The sequence below is a fragment of the Mirounga leonina genome, unplaced genomic scaffold (assembly GCF_011800145.1).
Source record: "Mirounga leonina isolate KUSES-001 unplaced genomic scaffold, KU_Mleo_1.0 Mir_125, whole genome shotgun sequence".
Classification (NCBI taxonomy): Eukaryota; Metazoa; Chordata; class Mammalia; order Carnivora; family Phocidae; genus Mirounga; species Mirounga leonina.
This window is the reverse complement of record NW_023270305.1, coordinates 30,879,366-30,898,251: the sequence shown is the minus strand read 5'-3', so window position 1 is coordinate 30,898,251 and position 18,886 is coordinate 30,879,366. Positions and strand designations below refer to the sequence as shown.

Below are 18,886 nucleotides of genomic sequence, written 5' to 3'. Positions count from 1 at the left end.
TATCTAGTTATCTCATCATCATTTGCTTAGGGACTATTCTTTCTCCATTGAAGAATCTTGGCACCCTTGTTAAAAATCAATTGACCATACATGCATGGGTTTATTTCTGTCCTGACTACTGTCCTGACTACTACAGCTTTGAACTAGGTTTTAAACTCAGGAAGTGTAAGTCTTCCACTTGTAATTTCTTGTCAAGATTGTTTTGGTTATTCTGAGTCCCTTGCATTTCCATATAAATTTTAGGATCAACCTGTTTCTGAAAAAAAAAAAAAAAAAAAAAAGGTAGTTGGAATGATACTAGTCAGTTTTTTCTTGATAATTTGAGACTAATTATTTGAAACCCTTAGTTACAGAGTCAGGAACTCAGAGTAATGAGGGTGATTCAGAGTATGTGAGCTTAAATACCACCCCATCTCCTCAAGCAACCACCACACACATTAAGTAAAATAATGGATTATCAGTTTAGGAAGTCAAAATGCTCAGAGAGACCAGGCGTGTCCTGTCTCTGAATGCCATCTTTTCTCCCCTTTGCCTTGCTCCCTTGCCCCACCAGAACTCCAGAAAAAGCCTGAGCACCGGCTTTTTAATAAATACATAAAAAGCAATTTTTAATCTTATAAAAACTCAACGTTGGTCCAGTGTAAAAGTCTCAGGGAACTCCACATTCCTACTATTCCTTTTTTTTTTCTTTTTTTAAAGATTTTATTTATTTATTTGACACACAGAGAGAGAGAGAGCGAGAGCAGGAACACAAGCAGGGGGAGTGGGAGAGGGAGAAGCAGGCTTCCCGCAGAGCAGGGAGCCCGATGTGGGACTCGATCCCAGGACCCTGGGATCATGACCTGAGCTGAAGGCAGACGCTCAACGGCTGAGCCACCCAGGCGCCCCCCTACTATTCCTGCTCGACACTCCGAATTCTGTCCCCCTCATAGGCCGGCCGTGCAGAAGTTTTTATTTTCCAGAGCCGCATTGTTCTGAATGTCTTGGGCGGGGATTCCTAACAAATTAAACCTCTTCTTCTCCGAGCCTTTTGCTCCTCTCCTTTCTGAGGGAGTCAGAAATGAAGTCCTGAGGCCTCTGTAAGTCTGGCAAGGGGCCTGAGGGGAGAACTCCGTGGAAGGTACTTTTGTCCTTGTGGGGTTTTTGAGATACCATCCTGGTTGGTCATGAGCATTGTAACATATACGGCCGCGTCTTAGGGCATTTTTGCCAAGTGCCTCAGCTTCTCCAGCCTTTGAGTGACAACGTATACCGGATACAAGGAGTGGATACCCTCTGGGGGTCCTGCCTGGCCTGGATCCCTCTCTGGGAATGGCTCCCTGGCCTCTGTGTGAAGTCCACCACGACAGTCCGTTAGCGGAACAGTGACCAGTCAGACTCTCTCTTTCTGGAATCTGAGATCCATCCAGACTCGAGTCAGTCAATGGCAGGTATGTGGACTTGGGTGGATATGTCCAATGAGCACATGTGAGCCAAAGTCTGGAGAGAGGTAACTTGAATAAGCAGAGACCAGGTTTAGGAGAATGTCATAAACAGGAGGAAGAAAGGAGGAGGGCAGTCATCCACATTCTCTGTCCCCATGAGGCCCAGCTACAGGGACCAGGCCCAGTACAGAGGAACAGACTAACCCTTAGCTGACATCCGTCCTGCTCCTCAAACTTTGCCTCCTAAGTGAGGTGGGACCCAGGAGGATGAATGTGAATCCAGGGGCATTTGCCATGTCTGGAGGACATTTTTTTCAAGTGTCTTGCTTCTTTAAAAATAAATAAATAAACTGGGGAGGATTTTTACTCTAGAATAGTTCTGTACTTAATAAAAAGTGTTTTCCTACAAAGAACTGTTGAGCTAAAACAATGCCATGTATCCCTGTGGATTCCGAATTCCTGATGTACTAGCCCTAGTCTGAGGAACAAGGAGTTTGTCCAGGCGTCTGATTTTGCAGGTGAGAAGCACGAAGCCCAAAGAAAAGGGGTTCTTCTTTCCATCTTGTCCTGCCTTCTAATCGGAAAAAATGAGGTTCCAGGGCGGCAGTGAAGATTGGGAGACTGACTGTCAGTGATTTGCCAGGTGCCTTAAAAACATGCCAAGTGAGGCTTACAGGGCTGCGCTCACACTGGCCCTCCCTCGGGCGCCCTCCTGCACCTCTTCCCGCGCCGCTGCCTTCCGCGCTCGGCCTCACTCCCCCGCGGCCCTTCGCCCTCTCCCGGCGGAAGCCTGACCCTGCAGCCCAGGCCAGCGCGCACCGCCCGCGCCGCGGACCCGGTAAGCGGCCCCCGCCCGGCCCGGGCAGCCCCTCCGGCCCCTCGGGCCCAGGCCAGCCGATCCCCGGGGGGGGCGGGGGGGGCGCCGCTCGCTCGCCGCGGCGACCGCCCCACGCGAGCCGGCGCCCCCGCGGCCGGGCTCCACGCACACAGGCCGGCCGCGGGGGCCCCCGCCGGCCTGCGCTTCCGCCGATCGCGGAGCCCTCCCGGGGGCGCGCGCAGGGGGGCGGGGGGGGCGTCCGTAGCGGTTCATCCGCGCTCTTGAACTTCTCGCGGTTGGCTTCCGCTCGGCTGTGTCGGCCTCCCGGCCCCTTCTGTAACCTCTAGCTGCGGCGCTCGGCTCGGACTCGGAGGAACCTGGGTTTCCGAGGCTTTGCACCTTCTGTAGGGTTTCTGTAGTACCGTGTTTTCGGAGGCTGGGAGTGTGCCTTATCCTCCAGGCCTTATCAAAACCTCCTTCCCTGACCCGGGGCCTGGTTAGCCGGAGGACTGGTCCCCGGTGGCCCCAGAGAGGCAGAGGCCTACTTGAGCCTGCTGGCGCCTCCACCCCCGCCCCCCCGCCGCCCAGGGGCACTGTCTGCCTGCAATCAGTGGCCAGGCGCTCAGCTCCTCGGGTCCAAGTCCTTGCCCTGCCCCACCTTTTGTCAGAAGATTTCTTTACCAGCTGGCCCTTTCTGAAATGTTTCCTGGCCTTGGGGCTTTAAAACCAGAGCTCCTGGATTTACCACCTGGATCCAGAGAACGGTATTCAGAGCTCAAGCTCAGCTCCTCGACCTGGCACCTGGCTCCTGGGAACCTAACTGATGCAGCATTGTGACCACAGTTAGGCCTTGGGCGCTCTTGGATGCTCCTCCCCACAACCCCAATCGGAGTCCTGAGTCCACACAGGGCCAGTTAGCCTTGGCTAGACAGTCTTTAGGGTAGCGTGCCAGCGCTTCTAACGATTCCGGGATTAGGCTGAGAGGTAGGGCACTGGTTCTCAACTAGGATGACCAAACCGTTCTAGTTTGTCTGGCACTGAGGGGTTTCTTGGGACATGGGACTTTCGGTTTTAAAACTGGGAAGGTCTTGGGCAAAGTGGGACAAATTGGTTACTGTATTCTTACCCCTGGCTGCACAACAGCTTCACCCATGGAGCCTCTCATATAGAGGTTCTAATCTCATTGATCCAGGGAAGGCCCCAGATAGGAATACTTTTTTTAAAGCTCCCAAGTTGATTCCTAGTGAGGAACCACTAGGTTATAGACAACCATTGACAGTGGTTACTTTTTGAGCAGAAGTGGACCCAGATATCTCTCAAAAGGGTGTACAACCAACTGTGGTGGTCCTCTCCTTATCAAGAGGGCTATCAAAATGGCAGTTGCCTTATTGCTATGATCTGTTCCCAGCTCCCTTACTCCTTGACCATGAGGACCAAACTTTCTCCTTTCCTGAAATGACTTGGTACCCCCTCTCCCAAGGTCAGTGAATTTGCCTCATTTTGACTGGCGAGGTCATGATTTGGACAGTCCCAAATGAAGCTGGCATGAGACTCGACAGGGCTCTAGTCTCTCAGGCTGGGATGCTTACCCCCGTGAGTGGTGATCCAAGGGCTAGCTGAGGGTGCTCTGTACACTTCAGCTTCCTCCTGTGGGGTACTGAGCTTGGAGATCAGGTGCCTCTGGGACTGTTCCCTCTGCAGGCTACCAGGATCATGTGGTACATCAGCACTCGGGGGATGGCCCCACGGGTCGACTTTGAGGGGGCCCTCTTCTCTGGCTATGCTCCCGATGGAGGTCTCTTCATGCCCGAGGAGCTCCCACAGCTGGGCATAGAGACCCTGCATCACTGGAGTATGCTCTCCTACCCCAGCCTGGTTAAGGAGCTGTGCACCCTCTTCATTGGTCCTGAGCTCATTCCAAGAGATGTCTTAAACGGTGAGCATCCCCCAGCCTCCCTACTCTCCCACCTCATTCCCCTGCCAGTCCAGCCCCCCACAGAGCTGCGAATCCGTCACTTAACCCCTAGGAGGTTTCTAGTCCTATTTCTCAAACGTTGGTGTTTTCCCCCAGATTCTAGAATCCCAGAAATGGAAATATCCCCAAAGAGTTTATCCATTCCACCTTCCATCTCCAATGGGATGAATGCCATGGTGATCTGCAGAGAATGTTTTTCCTTTAGTTTATTTTTCAAAAATCTCTTTAAGACTAGAGACTTCACCAACATCCTGAGATGCTTGAATGTTGGGATATTTCCTACCTGTATGTATATAAAACACCTGGACCCTCAGATTACTGTTTTGTTTCCTTGAATGGTAATTTCAGAAGGGACTTGGAGAGTGTCCTGGACCAGCTCCTCTCAAACTGGCACGTGCCCATCGATTTCCTTGGGGATCCCGTTAAAATGCAGATTCTGATTCAGTAGGTCTGGGGTGGGGCCTGAGAATTCTGCATTCCTACCAAGCATCCAGATAATTCTAGTGCTGCTGGTCCATGGGCCCGACATGTGAACTAATCCACGACGTGATGGTGGGAGTTTAGGGCTGGGAAGAAGAGGACTGCTCTAGAATGTGGGCTGACGGCCCTGTTGGCATCACCTGGGCATTTATTAGAATTCTCTGCCTTCCTCAGGCCTGCTGAACGAGAATCGGCATTTTAAGATCCCAGGTGATTGGTTTGTCAATTAAAGTTTGAGAAGCACTACCTATGGTGGACCTGCCTTAGGTAGGATTATATGTGAACCATCCCAAGGTTCTGGTATCACAGGTGTGAAATTTAGTATAGCAAAAACAAACCATGTCTGGGCTTTAGGAGGGAACACGGGAAGAGATGAGACATTGATTTGTTGTTTGCACAATTGTTGAGTTGAAATTTGACTGGCATACATGCACGCAAGACATCCAAATGATGAAGTTTATAAAGTAAAAAATGGAAGTCTTATACTCTTTCTCTTCTCTGGGGGGCATCACTTTGAGGAATCCATGAACAGTGTGGTTCATGTCTTTGCAGACTTCTTCTTAGGATTAAGTAATTTTATTCATAGATAGTCTCCTTTGGGGTAAACCTTTCTGGTCTCTTATCTGGTAGCAGGAGAGAGAAACTTCACACTCAAAAGCATAAAGAGGGCGCCTGGGTGACTCAGTCGTTAAGCGTCTGCCTTCGGCGCAGGTCATGATCCCAGGGTCCTGGGATCGAGCCCCGCATCGGGCTCCCTGCTCCGCGGGAAGCCTGCTTCTCCCTCTCCCACTCCCCCTGCTTGTGTTCCTCCTCTCACTGTGTCTCTCTCTGTCAAATAAATAAATAAATAAATAAATTCTTAAAAAAAAAAAAAGCATAAAGAAATGGGTGCAGGGGAGTGGAGGGGGGAGAGAGCCTGAGGCAGAGCTAATGCCCTTCCCCCACTGTCCCACCCCTCTCCCCACACAGATCTGATCGACCGAGCCTTCCGCAGATTCCGTCACAGAGAGGTGGTCCATCTGTCCAGGCTGAGGAATGGGCTGAACGTGTTGGAGCTGTGGCATGGGGCCACGTACGCGTTTAAGGACCTGTCTCTGTGCTGCACAGCTCAGTTCCTGCAGTACTTCCTGGAGAAGGAGAAGAAGCACGTCACTGTGGTTGTAGGTGTGCATCGTGCGCGTGAGGGCCGGAGCCCCGTAGGTGCCCTGACGTGCCAGTATCTACCCACGGGATGCTCCGCATGCATGTCTCAAGGAGTGTGTGTGACTGGTTCTACTAGAGCAGGGTTCGTCACCTTTTCCTGAGCTGTGGACCCTTGGACAGTTTGGTGGAGGCTACGGAACCTTCTCAGAAGAATATTTTAAGTACACAAAATATGTAAGATTGTGTGGTACCAAGTTCACAGATGCCCTGATTTCTGTCCCTGGATCTCTAGGAGGTTAATGGACCCCAGGTTAAGTACGAGGTTCCATCTCTTCAGGTATTTGAAGTAGACATTGCCTTCTGTGCAGCAATGCTTTAGGGACCATTTCTTTCCTTTTCTGTCTCCTTGTTGTAAAGGGGAGGGTTATTTTTTCTTCCTATCCAGGAACATCTGGGGACACAGGAAGTGCTGCCATTGAGAGTGTTCAGGGAGCAAAGAACGTGGACATCATCGTTCTGCTGCCCCAGGGTCACTGCACGAAGATCCAAGAGCTCCAGATGACCACGGTGGTGAGGGAGAATGTCCATGTGTTTGGAGGTGAGTGCTGGGATGGAGGCTCCAGGGAAAGCATGGCCGCCTTGAGCGCGTCTGTTTTGGGAGATGGGCTGGAATACAACTGGTCCATTGATTAGTTGACCACCCTTGCTCCTACTTTGTCTCTGTCCTTCCCTCCCCTCATAAATCATGAGGCTGGTATATGCCTTGCCCAGCTTTGGGCAAGCTCTTGGCAACACAGTTTCATAAGCTACTGGAGGTGACAAGTGCATAAACCTTTACTGACAGTATAACCCAACACCAAACCCCAAAGAATGCCACCTCTGTGTAGGTTCAACCTACTGGTACCATATATAAAGGCAGCCCCAGACCCATAGCCCAAGCCAAGTGACCCGGGCTTTGTTTCAGTGCACTGAACTTTAGAGGCCACAAAAATGTTAAATATTTTAAAAGAGTGTATCCTTACATGTTAACAGCTCAGGCCCTCTCTTATGGTGTAGAAACAACTAAGTCGTGCATTTGGTTAGCAGGTCTGGGAAATCACTCAATAGTACCCACTGCTGGAGACACCTCTTCCTGAGCCACATCATGAATTTTGGCATTTTGTACTCACAGAAAAGCAAAAAATGATCTCCTTTAATGTCAGGGCATCTGTCCTATGGAAATCGAGACTCTAGAAGGGCAGAGTGAGCTTGAATGGAGCCGTAAACTCTTATTTCCACTTTTGCACACCTAGCTAGACCCCAGGTAGCCCTGAAGTAAGGGTAAGGATATGAGGAGTAGGGGGTCTTGGTGAGGTTTTGTACACTGTGGCCTTAGGAGAGCTGTCTCGGAGGCCTGGCTTGGTTTGGTCACTCACTTAGCAGGAGAGCAATGTTGGTAGCAGAAGACATTCCTCCTACAAATCGCCTGGCCTCCTGGTATATAATCCCACAGAGGATGTTTTCATAGAACACTGGTTTTGTCAAGGAGCAAAAAGCATAGTGCAAACAAACCTTACCCATGGCGGTAGCAGGAAGATCCTTCGTCCACTGGTTCAAAAGTAAGCAAAACCCCCTTCTACTCTTTAACAAGCACCTACACATTTCAGTGAAAATTCTGGGTTTAGCTAATGCAGGTGTTGGGAAATCTTACATGTTAGTGTTGGCGGTTGCCTATATTTGGCTGCATTTTCCTGCACTCGTTGCAAAATTTTGATGTATGATATCTGGGCTCCTGAGGGTCCCTATTATACTCTAAGGACTAAAATTGCTAGTTATGGATCCAGGACTTTCTTTGCCTAGAATCGAAGCAGAGAATAACATTTCTTATGTCTGTTCTGCCACCTTCTCCCTTCTTGCCTTATACCAGATATTGGAAGGCTTTTACCTAAGGGCTTGTGTGTAAGCTCGGTTCCTGACCACGGAGTGGAGAACGGTGCCCATTTGTAAAATAGTAGTAGAGCTAGAGATGTGGATGGTGATGAGTGCAACATGTTATGAATGTCTTCTTGCTGGAGCCCAAGGGGCATTTCTGTTTTATCCACGTTCTGAGCTTCAAGAAAATAAGACAGCGGACTTTAAAGAAATTAATTTTTGTTTCTAAATAGCACTGTTCAGGTCCTTCCTTTCATTCTGGAATCTTCTGATTTGGTTTCGAGGAGGATGTGTGTTTGTTCCAGAGCTAAGAGTGGACATGTCTTTTCCCTTAGACCAGGGAGCTCAGGGAGTAGGGATGGGCCACCTGGATTGTTGTGTGTTGGACACTGATGTTTTTTAAAGTCATTAATTTCCACATATGTTTTATACTTGGTTCTTCTTGCACAGAATAATCAACAAGTGCTGGTTATACATTATTTGGGATATTTTTGGCTGGAAGTAACAGAAAATCTAACTCCGACCAGTCTGAATAAGAATATTTTCCAGCTTATATAACTGGAAGTCTAGAGGTGGGATGGGGTTCCTGAATAGTTGATTCAGTGACTCAGCAGTCCCTCAGCGGAGACCCAGGTTCTTGGCATTCTCTCCTCTGCCTTCCCCATCCTAAGGCTCATTTCTCTCATGGCATATGATGCTTACTTAAGGTAACTAAGTCTCTCTTCCTGTGGCTCCATCTTAAGAGCAGTAAATTTTTTCCTGGAACCCCAGCAAACATCCCGCTGGTGTGTGGATCTAGAGTCAGCCCCGTGGCCTCATTACTGCTCTACAGTGAGAAGGATAGAATGGATGAGAACCTTGGTGCTGACTCTGGCACTTCCTGCAGTAAATCTTACCCCTCTCCTTCAAGTTTGGATCCGGTGGAGAAATAGACCCAGGTTTCAGATATGAGATCAATATTGGCTTGATTGCTAGTTGGGCTGGATTGAGGAGTGCAACTTGGACTAGTAGCCAACTCACCCATAAATTTACCCAGTAATTCATCCATAAATTAAACTGTGCCCACACCCAGCTCAGGGAGGAAAGGTCCATGCCAGCTTACCTACCACGTGGGAGCAGAGAGCAGAATGCCTCTCTGTGATCTAACTGAGAGAGGGGCAGAGCATATGAGAACAGAGACTCTTTACCCCCATGTCCTGGTAGAGGACCGTGGAGTGAAGAAAGGATCCGCCTCTTGCCACCGCATAGCCTCATAAACCATCTCTCCTTGTTCCTGGAGAGTGGGGCAGGTGGGCACAGACTCCAAAGAGGAAGCCTTTTCCCAACCTCCCAGCAGGTTGATAATTTATGTCTAATTTTATACAATGGTAGAAACGTTGGAAGTATGACCACAAGAATATGAGACATGGTTTCTTTTCTTGAGTTGCTTAATTTCGAGTCTAGAAAGCCAGGCCAGGACATGGGAGAGCAGACACCAGGGCCTAGTGAAGGTCCCGGCTGGATGGGCCCAGTGTGCGAGAGCCTTGTGCCAGGCAGGTGCCGACCATCTGGGGGTTCTTCGTGCTCCTGATAGCTCCCCTCCCCCCTCTCCCCTGACAGTGGAGGGCAACAGCGACGAGCTTGATGAGCCAATCAAGGCCGTGTTTGCTGACGTGGCTTTTGTCAAGAAGCACAATCTGATGAATCTGAATTCCATCAACTGGTCCCGGGTCCTCGTGCAAATGGCCCACCACTTCTTCGCTTACTTCCAGTGTGCGCCATCCTTAGACACGCACCCCCTGCCCCCCGTGGAAGTGGTTGTGCCAACAGGGGCTGCCGGCAACCTTGCAGGTAAGGAGACCCCTGGGCAGAAATGGGCTTTCTGGAAAAATCCCTGTGGCCCTCGTCCTCCCAGCTGCCCTTGGGCTGCAACTGTGAGGAGAAAGTTGGAGTCCCTGCTCTGAAGGTGACAGGCACCCAGGCAGAAGAAGTCCCCAGCAAACATCCCGGTCACTCCCTGGGAGGACCGCCCGGCCTCTTGCTGCAGGAGGGCAGGATGGGCTCGCCCCCCTCAGGGGGCTGTGGAGAGATGCGGTCACGGTTCAGCCGCTGTGGAGGCCTGCCATCGCCCGCTTCAGAGAGGCTGACTTTGCTCCCAGCCTCAGCCAGCTGCCTGCTATGAGGGCAACCGGCACAACACGTTCCCACCCCTAGGGTCACCACCCAGAGACCGTGTCAGGGGGAAAGATGTCTGGACTTTGGGTTCTGGCCCCAGCTGAGTGGCCCTGGGGCAGTCCCTTAGACCGGCTGCTCAGCTGTAAAAACAATATTGGATAGCTTATCCGATCTCTCAGGGCTCCTGTGAAGTGCAAGTAAGATCCTTCACGAGTGTATATGAACTTCGTGAAGATGCAGTGCTGTGCCGCTGCGTGGCCTTAAAATCGCCTTCTAGAATAATAATAAACATGCATCCCACACTTGCTGTGCATCAGGCGCCCATCAAAGTGCTGTTCACGTATCACCTTGTTTAATGCTCACGCGCGCCTGTGAGGACGGTACTATTGTCTCCATGTCACGATGAGGAAGTGGGGGCACAGAGAAGTTGGCCAGCTTGCCCCCGCGGTCACAGCGGTCGGTGGCAGAGCCAGGACGACCACCCCGGCGGGCTGGCTCCAGAGCCCGCGTCCTCGTGAGCTTGCGAGCCTGCCTCCTCACGGGCACGGCTGTTTCTGATAGCTCTGTCCGTGGCTTTCCTTCTGATGGGCGCCAAGGATGGCTTCAGCGAGACCGAGAAAGCATCTCAGTGGTCCCGAGGCTGCCTGACTTCTTCCACTCCCACGGGGATGGGAAGAGCGGGGCTGGCGATTAGGGAAGGATAGCTCAGCGGTCTTCACCATCCATGGGGGGTGGGGGCGGCGGGGGGCCCCACAGCGCTCCCCGTTTGCATCAGCCTCCCGTGAATGGTGCCGCCTGCACTTGTCCCAGTGCCTCCCACAGTGGCTGGCACAAAACGAACGTTTGCAGAGAGTGCTCCTATCGATCTCTGCTCCATCAGGAACTAGCCGTGTAAATTTAAGCTCCTGGGCCCTTTTGAGCATCCATTTCTCTGCACGATGTTTACATGGGGATCAAGTGAAAATAAGAATGTGAAAGTGCTTTGCAAAATTCTGGGTGAGGTGTGATGATCCCTAACTCCTCTTAATGACCCACCAGGGAGGAACCATTCGTGGAAGTATGTAAAACCTTCTCCCAGCGTGAGGAATTCCTTGTTTGTTCCATGCAAACAGGAACTGGTGGCTGGGAGGGTAGAGGGCACAGCTCTGTTCCCCCCCACCGAGGGGCCTCTCCAGGAGGGGCGGGGTGTCCACAGACGCTGCTTCTAGGAGGCTGAGTGGGGGTCATTTCAACTTCCCAGAACCTTCATTTTCTCTTCTGCAAGTGGTAGCGAGCATGTGTGCCTGGTGTGTGTGTGTGTGTGTGTGTGTGTGAGAGAGAGAGAGAGAGAGAGACAGAGGGAGAGAGAGAGAGAGAGGGAGAGAGGGAGGGAGGAAGGGAGGGAGGGAGAAACGTGGAGGTGGAGAAGAATATCAGGGAACAGTAACATCTCTTCTTTCCTGTTTTGTGTGTGTGTGTGTGTGTGAGTGACAGCTTGTTACACGATTCACATACTATACAATTCACCTGTTTAAAGGATACAACTGAATAGTTTTTAGTATATGTGCAGATTTGTGCAACCACCCCCACAGTTAATTTCAGAACATTTCTATCACGTGGAAAAGAAACCCTGTTCCCTTTAGCAGTGACTCCCCATTTCCCCTCATCTCCCCAGCTCTAGGCAACCATTGATCTATTTTGTCTCTATCGATTTGTCTGTTCTGGACGTTTTACATAAATAAAATCATACAATATGTAACCTTTTGTGTCTAGCTTCTTTCACTTAATATGTTTTCAAGTTTCACATATTTGTAGCATGTATCAGTTACTTCGTTCTTTCTATGGCTGAATAATATTCCATTGTATGCATATACCACATTTTGTTTATCCATTTATCAGTTATTAGACATTTGGATTGCTTCGATTTTGTAACTATTATGAACAATGCTGCTGTAAACATTGGTGTCTAAGTTTTTGTGTGGACCAGTATTTTCATTTTTCGAGTATATATACCTACGAGTAGAATTTCTGGGTCACATGGTAAGTCTATGCTTAACTTTTTGAGGAACTGTCAGACTTTTCCAAAGCAGCTGCACCATTTTGTATTCCCATCAGCAGTGTATGAGGGTTTCAATTTCTCCACAGCCCCACCAACACTTTGATTCTAGCCATCCTAATGGACATGCACTGGTATGTCACTGTGACTTTGGTTTCTATTTTCCTGATGTCGAGTATCTTTTATGTTCTCACTGGCCATGTGTATATCTTCTAGAGAAATGTTTTTCCAAGTCTTTTGCCCACTTTTAAATTGGACCATTCGTATTTTTATTGTTGAGTTGGAAGAGTTATTTTTTTTTAAAGATTTTATTTATTTATTTGACAGAGAGACACAGCGAGAGAGGGAACATGAGCAGGGGGAGTGGGAGAGGGAGAAGCAGGCTCCCCGCAGAGCAGGGAGTCTGATGCGGGGCTCGATCCCAGGACCCTGGGATCATGACCTGAGCCGAAGGCAGACGCTTAACCGACTGAGCCACCCGGGCGCCCCTGAAGAGTTATTTACATATTCTGTATGCTAGTCCTTTATCAGATATACAATCTGCAAATATTTTTTCCCGTTCTGTGAGCTGCATTTTCGTTTTCTTGATCGTGCCCTTTGAAGCACAAATCTTCAACATCTTCAAAAGCACCAAAGTTTCTTAATTTTTATGAAGTCCAGTTTATCTAAATTTCCTTTTATTTCTTGTACTTTGGGCATCATGTCTGAGACCTTTGTTCTCCTCTCTTGTCTTAAGCTGGGTGCATTGCTCAGAAGATGGGCCTGCCCATCCGCCTGGTCGCGGCAGTGAACCGTAATGACATCATCCACAGGACTGTGCAGCGGGGAGACTTCTCTCTGTCCAAGGCTGTCGAACCAACCTTGGCATCAGCTATGGACATTCAGGTAGGACCTGTGAGAAAGTGGGCACCTGGCCCAGGTGTTGACTCGGTGGGGATGGACAAGGGCTGAGATCAGTGTGGCCCCTGGCACCCTGCCTTCCTGCCCAGGTGCCCTACAACATGGAGAGGATCTTCTGGCTGCTGTTGGCCTCTGACAGCCAGGGGACAAGAGCCCTCATGGAGCAGTTTGAAAGGACCCAAAGCACGAGTCTACCCAAGGAACTGCACAGCAAGGTCAGTCACCACTCATGCACCATGGAGACAGCAAAGGGTGCAGCCATGAAACCCAACGTGGGTTTGGAAATCTGGTTACGGGAAGAGGGCACCTGTTTCTTGAGCACCTGCTAAGAGGTGGGCAGCTTTGCAGTCACTTTCTATGGATTAATTTATTGAATGAGGAGACGCAGTAGAGAGCATTGATTTAGAGTCAGACAGGGCTTGGCTCCAAGCCGGCCATGAAAACTTGGGCCCCTTTCTTAAACTCTGTGCCTCAGTTTCCTCATATGTAGAGTGGGGCTAATGAGAATGCCTATTGCTATTGAAAACTGAAGTCAAATAATGCCCATGAAGCACTTCGTACACTGCCTGGAAATATAGGGCTTGATACATTAACTATTATTATTTTTATTTATTATTGTTGTTGATTTTCAGCAGTAGCAACAATTGGCAGCCATTTTGCCCATCCAGTTTGACCATTATCCTCTTGAGTTTTTTTTCTTTTTAAAAAGGAAAGGAGAAATTTTATTTCTTCAGAGTGGTAGGAATCTAGTTAGGAAGGACTGCTTTTATTTTATTTATTTATTTATTTATTTATTTATTTTACTTTATTTTATTTTTGAGAGGGAGAGAGAGAGAGAGCACACATACGTGCAAGTGGATGGGGTTGGGGGAGAAACAGAGGCAGAGGGAGAGAAAATCTTAAGCAGGCTCCACGCTCAGCACGGAGCCCGAGACAGGGCTTGAGCTCACGATCCTGAGATCATGACCTGAGCCAAAATCAAGAGTCCGACGCTTAACTGACTGAGCCACCCAGGTGCCTGATGGCTTTTATTTAAATGCAACCTGGTGATGGTCCACCTTTAATGTTCTCTACCACATCCCACCAAGTCATCCAGGCCATATGTCCAGTGACCAGGACCTCACTACCTCACACCAGCTCTCATCGTTGCAAAGTTCTGTGTGTTGAGCTGGAATCTCGTCCTTCCAACCTGTGCGCTGGGGAGCAGTGTGATTCCCATATTGGAAGAGAATCTCCATTTCTCTGCTGAGTCTTCCCGGTTCCTCTAGCCGTCCCTTACATGACCTAATTTCGCCTAGTCAATGACTGTCTTAAAGGGTTGCTCCTAGAACTGGACACAGTTCTCTGGGCTTAGCCACCCGTTGCAGACCGGAGTGGCATTTCAGTGTTTCCTGTGATGCAACCTTAGTTGGGGCTACTATAACAAAGTAGAGACTGGGTGGCTTATAAACCACATACCTCTGTCTCTCATAGTTCTGGACGCCAGAAGTCTGAGATCAGGGTGCCAACATGGTTGGGTTCTGGTGGGAGCAACTTCCATAGAAATGGTAGACGGTCAATGTGTTGTCATGGCCTCACGTGGTGGAAAGACACGCAGCTAACTCTCTGGCCTCTTCTTATAAAGACACTAATTCTGTTCACGACGGCGCCACCCTCATGACCTCCCCAAAGTCCCACCTTCAGATACCATCACATTGGGATTAAGTTTTTCACATATGAATTTGAGCGGGGGGAGGGGGACACAAACATTCAGACCATAACACAACCAAAGATCCACATATTCAGTTAATGGTTTGTTTTGATACCCCGTTCCTTCTCCTCACGTAAATGAGGTGCTCCAGGAACACAGACACCAGATCCCGCCCTGCTTCATTCTCTCCCTGGCTGTACACGGACAAGACTTTCCATCTGCTGGAACAGCCATCATTCACTCACTCATTCGTTCATTCATTCATTTATTCAATGTATCTCCTGTAAGCCGGGAACTGTGCTAGGTGCTGGAGATACAAAGATAGAGAAAACACATTCTCTGTCTTCTGTGAACCCTAATGGGACAGGTAGCTGTACAAATGATTTATGACACCCTGTGGTCTCTGCTGCAGGCAAGTATAAGCAGGGTGATTGGCACATCAATAGCATGCAATAGATTTTCAGAAAATGATCAGATCAACCCTCCACACTGAGGGGGCAGTGGGGAATCTTCCTCTGTGGATTGGGGGAGGCTTCCTGGAGGAGGTGTGACCTGGGCTGGGTGGGAACTCACTGGAAGGTATTCTTGCCCCCACAGGGAAGGGGTGTGCCAACGACAGGGCACCAGGAATGTTTGAAAGCCCTTAACCTTCTGTGTTTTGTCCTTTTGCTGAACAAGACTATATAGACTGACTTGCTAAATCACGAGCCAATCCTAACTAAATTTACTGACCTGAAACTCAAAGGATCCTTCCCCGAAGCTGAGGGAATCGACTTAAAACTGGGAAACACGGGGAGCCAGATTTTTCTCTGAGCTGAAGTTGAGCGACTTAGTCTGAAGATTCATCTGAGGGTCTGGTGTTGCCTGCCTCTGTGATGTAGTGAGTTTTGGGTCACTTTCCACGGGTTCCTCCCCGACCCTGATTGCCACCCCTCTGACCCTGGGACCTGTCAGCTTTTGGGGGCCGTGACGTCTGAGTCGGTGTCGGATGAAGCCATCACCCGGACCATGGGTCGCTGTTGGGAAGAGAACTGCTACCTGCTGTGCCCTCACTCGGCCGTGGCTGTGAGTTACCATTACCAGCAGACGAACAGGCAGCAGCCCAGGTACGGGCCGCGGGCGCCTGGGTCACCGGGGTACTCTGGCTTTCAGGGGCCCTCCTCCTCCCCAAGCAGGGGAGACAGGAATCTGCACCAGTGGCTTTCCTGAGCATGACGGGTGCTGTGTGGAGTTGTGCCCTGAGAACTGTGGTCCTGGAGGAGGGTGTGTGGTAGCTGTCTGGGGGGCGGCCACTGAGACGTGGTGGTTGAGCTGGGTCCGCCACAAAGAGGAGCGGTTTCCCTGGCAGTGTCATTGTCGAGATAAGTTCAAGGTACCCAACATCTGCCTCTTTCTCTCTCTCCCTTTCTTCTCTGTGCACCACCCTATCCTTTCCTCCCCTGTTCCTTCTCCTCCTCCCTCCTCGCTTTCTCCTTTCCACATCTGTCCGTCTGGTCTCTTGGCCGCCCTCCTGTTCCCACCCGCCCCACCCCACAGCCTTCCCCGGTGCTGTCTGGCCCCCGCCTCTGCAGCTAAGTTCCCAGAAGCTGTCCTGGCTGCAGGGCTGACCCCAGAGACCCCTGAGGACATCCTAGCCCTGGAGTTCAAGGAGACGCGCTGCACTCCGATGCGGAAGGGTGACGACTGGACGCTGATGCTTCGGAACACCATTGAGGGCCTGAACTGGCAGCAGAGGGCTCAGTCCTGAATGCTCCAGAATAGCCAGGGTGGATTTGACTTGAGTCAAGTTGCCCTGTTGCTCTTGTATCAGGGTCCCCTGTTCTATGAACCCAGGGCAGGTATCACAGCACCACTAAATAAAGTCCAAATGCCTGCATTTCCATAGGTACCTCCGTAACCACGCTGCCCCGGAGAAGTCACACTGTCTTTTCCTCTGAAAATATAACTCACCCTCTCCCCTCTCCGTGCCTTCCACCCTGCCTTTGCCTCTGGGAGACTGTCCTTCTTTGATGAGTCTTGGTCCCTGCAAATTGTTTACTGCCGAGTTGTCCCTCATGAGCCCAGATGGAAATAAGGGCTCCTGATCCTGGCAGAACATCAATGGTAGCTTTCCTAAGGCGTGTGTTCCCTTCTACCCTGTTTTATTCGCTCCACATTAGACATTACCTCCCCGTCTCAAAGCTTCTCGAAGACAAGAACCACTGTTTAACACAACGGGCTGAAACCCTTTGGGTTTGCCCCTATTGATCAAAACATTTTTAAAATTTGTTCTCCCGACATGTGTATACTAAATTATATATAAACTACACAAACCATATGCTAAAATATGAATGAAGGGCTAATGATAAAAACCTACATTGACCTTTCCTCCCCATACTCCAGTGCCTTGTCTTGTGGACCCATCTTTGGCAGTCCTAACTGAGCTTAGTGTCTGGTGCATTCCGTAACCAGCAGGAACCAGCATGCCTGTGATTCCCCATCTGCCCGATGACTGTGTGATGGTTCTCAAAGTGTGGCCCTTGGGTCTCCTCAAAATGCACACTTCTGGCCACCTTCACAGGTGAATCTCTGGGTATGGGATGGACATCATCTGCAGTTCTTACAAATTCCCTGAGTAAGTCTTCCATGTGCTCTAATTTGGGAAACCCTGGCTGGGGAGTTTAAGGTGATAAGTAATTTCTTGTTTATCAATTATGAGGTGCACTTTATTTTCACGAGGGCATGCTTTATGGCTCCTACTGTTTCCATAATCTAGCCTTGCGCTGTTGAATTCAGTAGTTACTAACCACATGTGACTCTGAGCACTTGAAATGTGAATAGTACAACTAAAGAACTGAATTTTTAATTTTTAAAAACTTTAATTAATTTACATTTAAATTTCAAAACTATTACTTGATTCAGTTATTAAAAAAACCTTTTAAGTATGGTTGGAAAAATGCAGGTATTTGAATCTGCTTTTTCAGCTGTAAATTTTATGAAGTCTAAATACAGATAAGTATTTCCAATGAAAATTGAGTGTTTTAATTGAAATATACCATAAGTGTAAAATATATATTGGATTTCAAAGACTTCGAATGAAAGAAATTTGCAATATCTCAGGAATAATTTTATATTGATCACATGTTGGAAAGACAATATTTGGATGTATTAGGTTAAATAAAATATACCATTAAAATTAATTCCATCTGTTTCTTTTCCTTTTACTAGGATGTTTAAAGTTATATATGGGGCTTGCCTTTGTGGCTCGTGTTGCATTTCCATGGACAGCAGTGATCTAGAGTTTAGCATTGGCTTCGGGTACTCATGAACGCACTGCAGATAGGTGCGGGTTTAGTTATATTACTGGGTTCAAATTCTGTATGAATTGAGGGGGGTGTGTTTAGACCAATACAAACATGTAAAGGTGAACGCAAGCCTTATGTTCTGGATGGGGGGGCAACCTTTGGAACACAGGTGAGAGAGGTGAGTCAGGCACAGCATGGAGGGAGTTTGGGGACCACTAGAAGATGCTGTTGCTACCATTCTGAGGGCCCCCCGGAGAAAGCATCCTGCCTCCAAAGCCCTCTTCCTGTGCACTGAGGTCTAAAGGAGCTGGTCACCCAGGTTGATCTCTGCCTGTCATTCCCACAGCAGAGCATGCCAGCCCCACATCTCTCTGTGCCCAGGGAGAGAAGGAAGAGGCTGGAGGGCGCCCCCTACTGGAAAATTTGACGTCGGAGTGTGGCATTCATTACAAAGGGGGAAGGGCAGGAATGCTGGATCCGCAGGAGGATGGATAGAACATTCCTAAAGGAATGACAGTGGCCAAAGCCCTGGGCAGTTTCGGAGACACTGTAATATCTACACCAGCAAACAGGATGGAGCCTCAGGGCCCGTTTATCCACTAGGCACTACAGGTCTGATGCTTAGGAGTCACGATACATTTAGAGGCCTATGAAAATGTTTTCATTTCTTTTAAAATCAAAAGAAACAATGAATACAATCCAGCTTGGCTTCTATTTATCTTTATACCAGCCTACTTGTACAATAGAATTTTTAACATTTGTTAGAGAGGAAGAGGCCCATGCAAAAGTGTCCAGAAGTCATCAGGTGGGCCTGATCGAACCTACTCTGTGCAGGTAATGCTTTACAAAGTAACTAACTGAATCCTGCCCCCTGTGACAGGGGTATTGCTATTACCTGCATTTTGCAGATGAAGAAACCGAGGCCCCTGGCTAGGGTGGCACCACTAGGCTGCAGAGAGGCTGGGACTTGAACCCAGGTACTATGTCTTCAAGTTCAATGGACAGTTTCTATCACACTGTGTCTTCCGTAGCTGGTCTACGATCAGCTGCTCTCCATCTTTCCCCGGGCTGTG

General features: G+C 49.2%; 1 protein-coding gene across 2 annotated transcripts; it reads left to right on the top strand.

Annotated features, from left to right (window-relative positions):
* Positions 1 to 2,166: 2,166 nt before the first annotated feature.
* THNSL2 (threonine synthase like 2) lies at positions 2,167 to 17,708 on the top strand. 2 transcript variants are annotated; one of them, XM_035001100.1, is made up of 9 exons: positions 2,167 to 2,262; positions 3,943 to 4,177; positions 5,666 to 5,860; positions 6,285 to 6,437; positions 9,350 to 9,580; positions 12,676 to 12,824; positions 12,929 to 13,054; positions 15,484 to 15,635; positions 16,066 to 17,708. In XM_035001100.1, the coding sequence occupies exons 2-9, from the start codon at positions 3,955 to 3,957 to the stop codon at positions 16,274 to 16,276; spliced, it is 1,440 nt and encodes a 479-aa protein (XP_034856991.1). In that variant the 5' UTR covers positions 2,167 to 2,262; positions 3,943 to 3,954; the 3' UTR covers positions 16,277 to 17,708. The 2 variants fall into 2 exon arrangements, with proteins under 2 accessions (XP_034856991.1, XP_034856992.1); XM_035001101.1 differs by having other exon boundaries at positions 15,484 to 15,594; positions 16,066 to 16,191.
* Positions 17,709 to 18,886: the final 1,178 nt, after the last annotated feature.

Excerpts from the sequence above, each read along its gene's own strand:
- THNSL2 (XM_035001100.1), top strand. The coding sequence starts at position 3,955 with ATGTGGTACATCAGCACTCGGGGGATGGCCCCACGGGTCGACTTTGAG. Across the intron at positions 12,825-12,928 it reads CATCAGCTATGGACATTCAG|GTGCCCTACAACATGGAGAG; the intron begins GTAGGACCTGTG and ends CTTCCTGCCCAG. Across the intron at positions 15,636-16,065 it reads ACGAACAGGCAGCAGCCCAG|CCTTCCCCGGTGCTGTCTGG; the intron begins GTACGGGCCGCG and ends CCCACCCCACAG.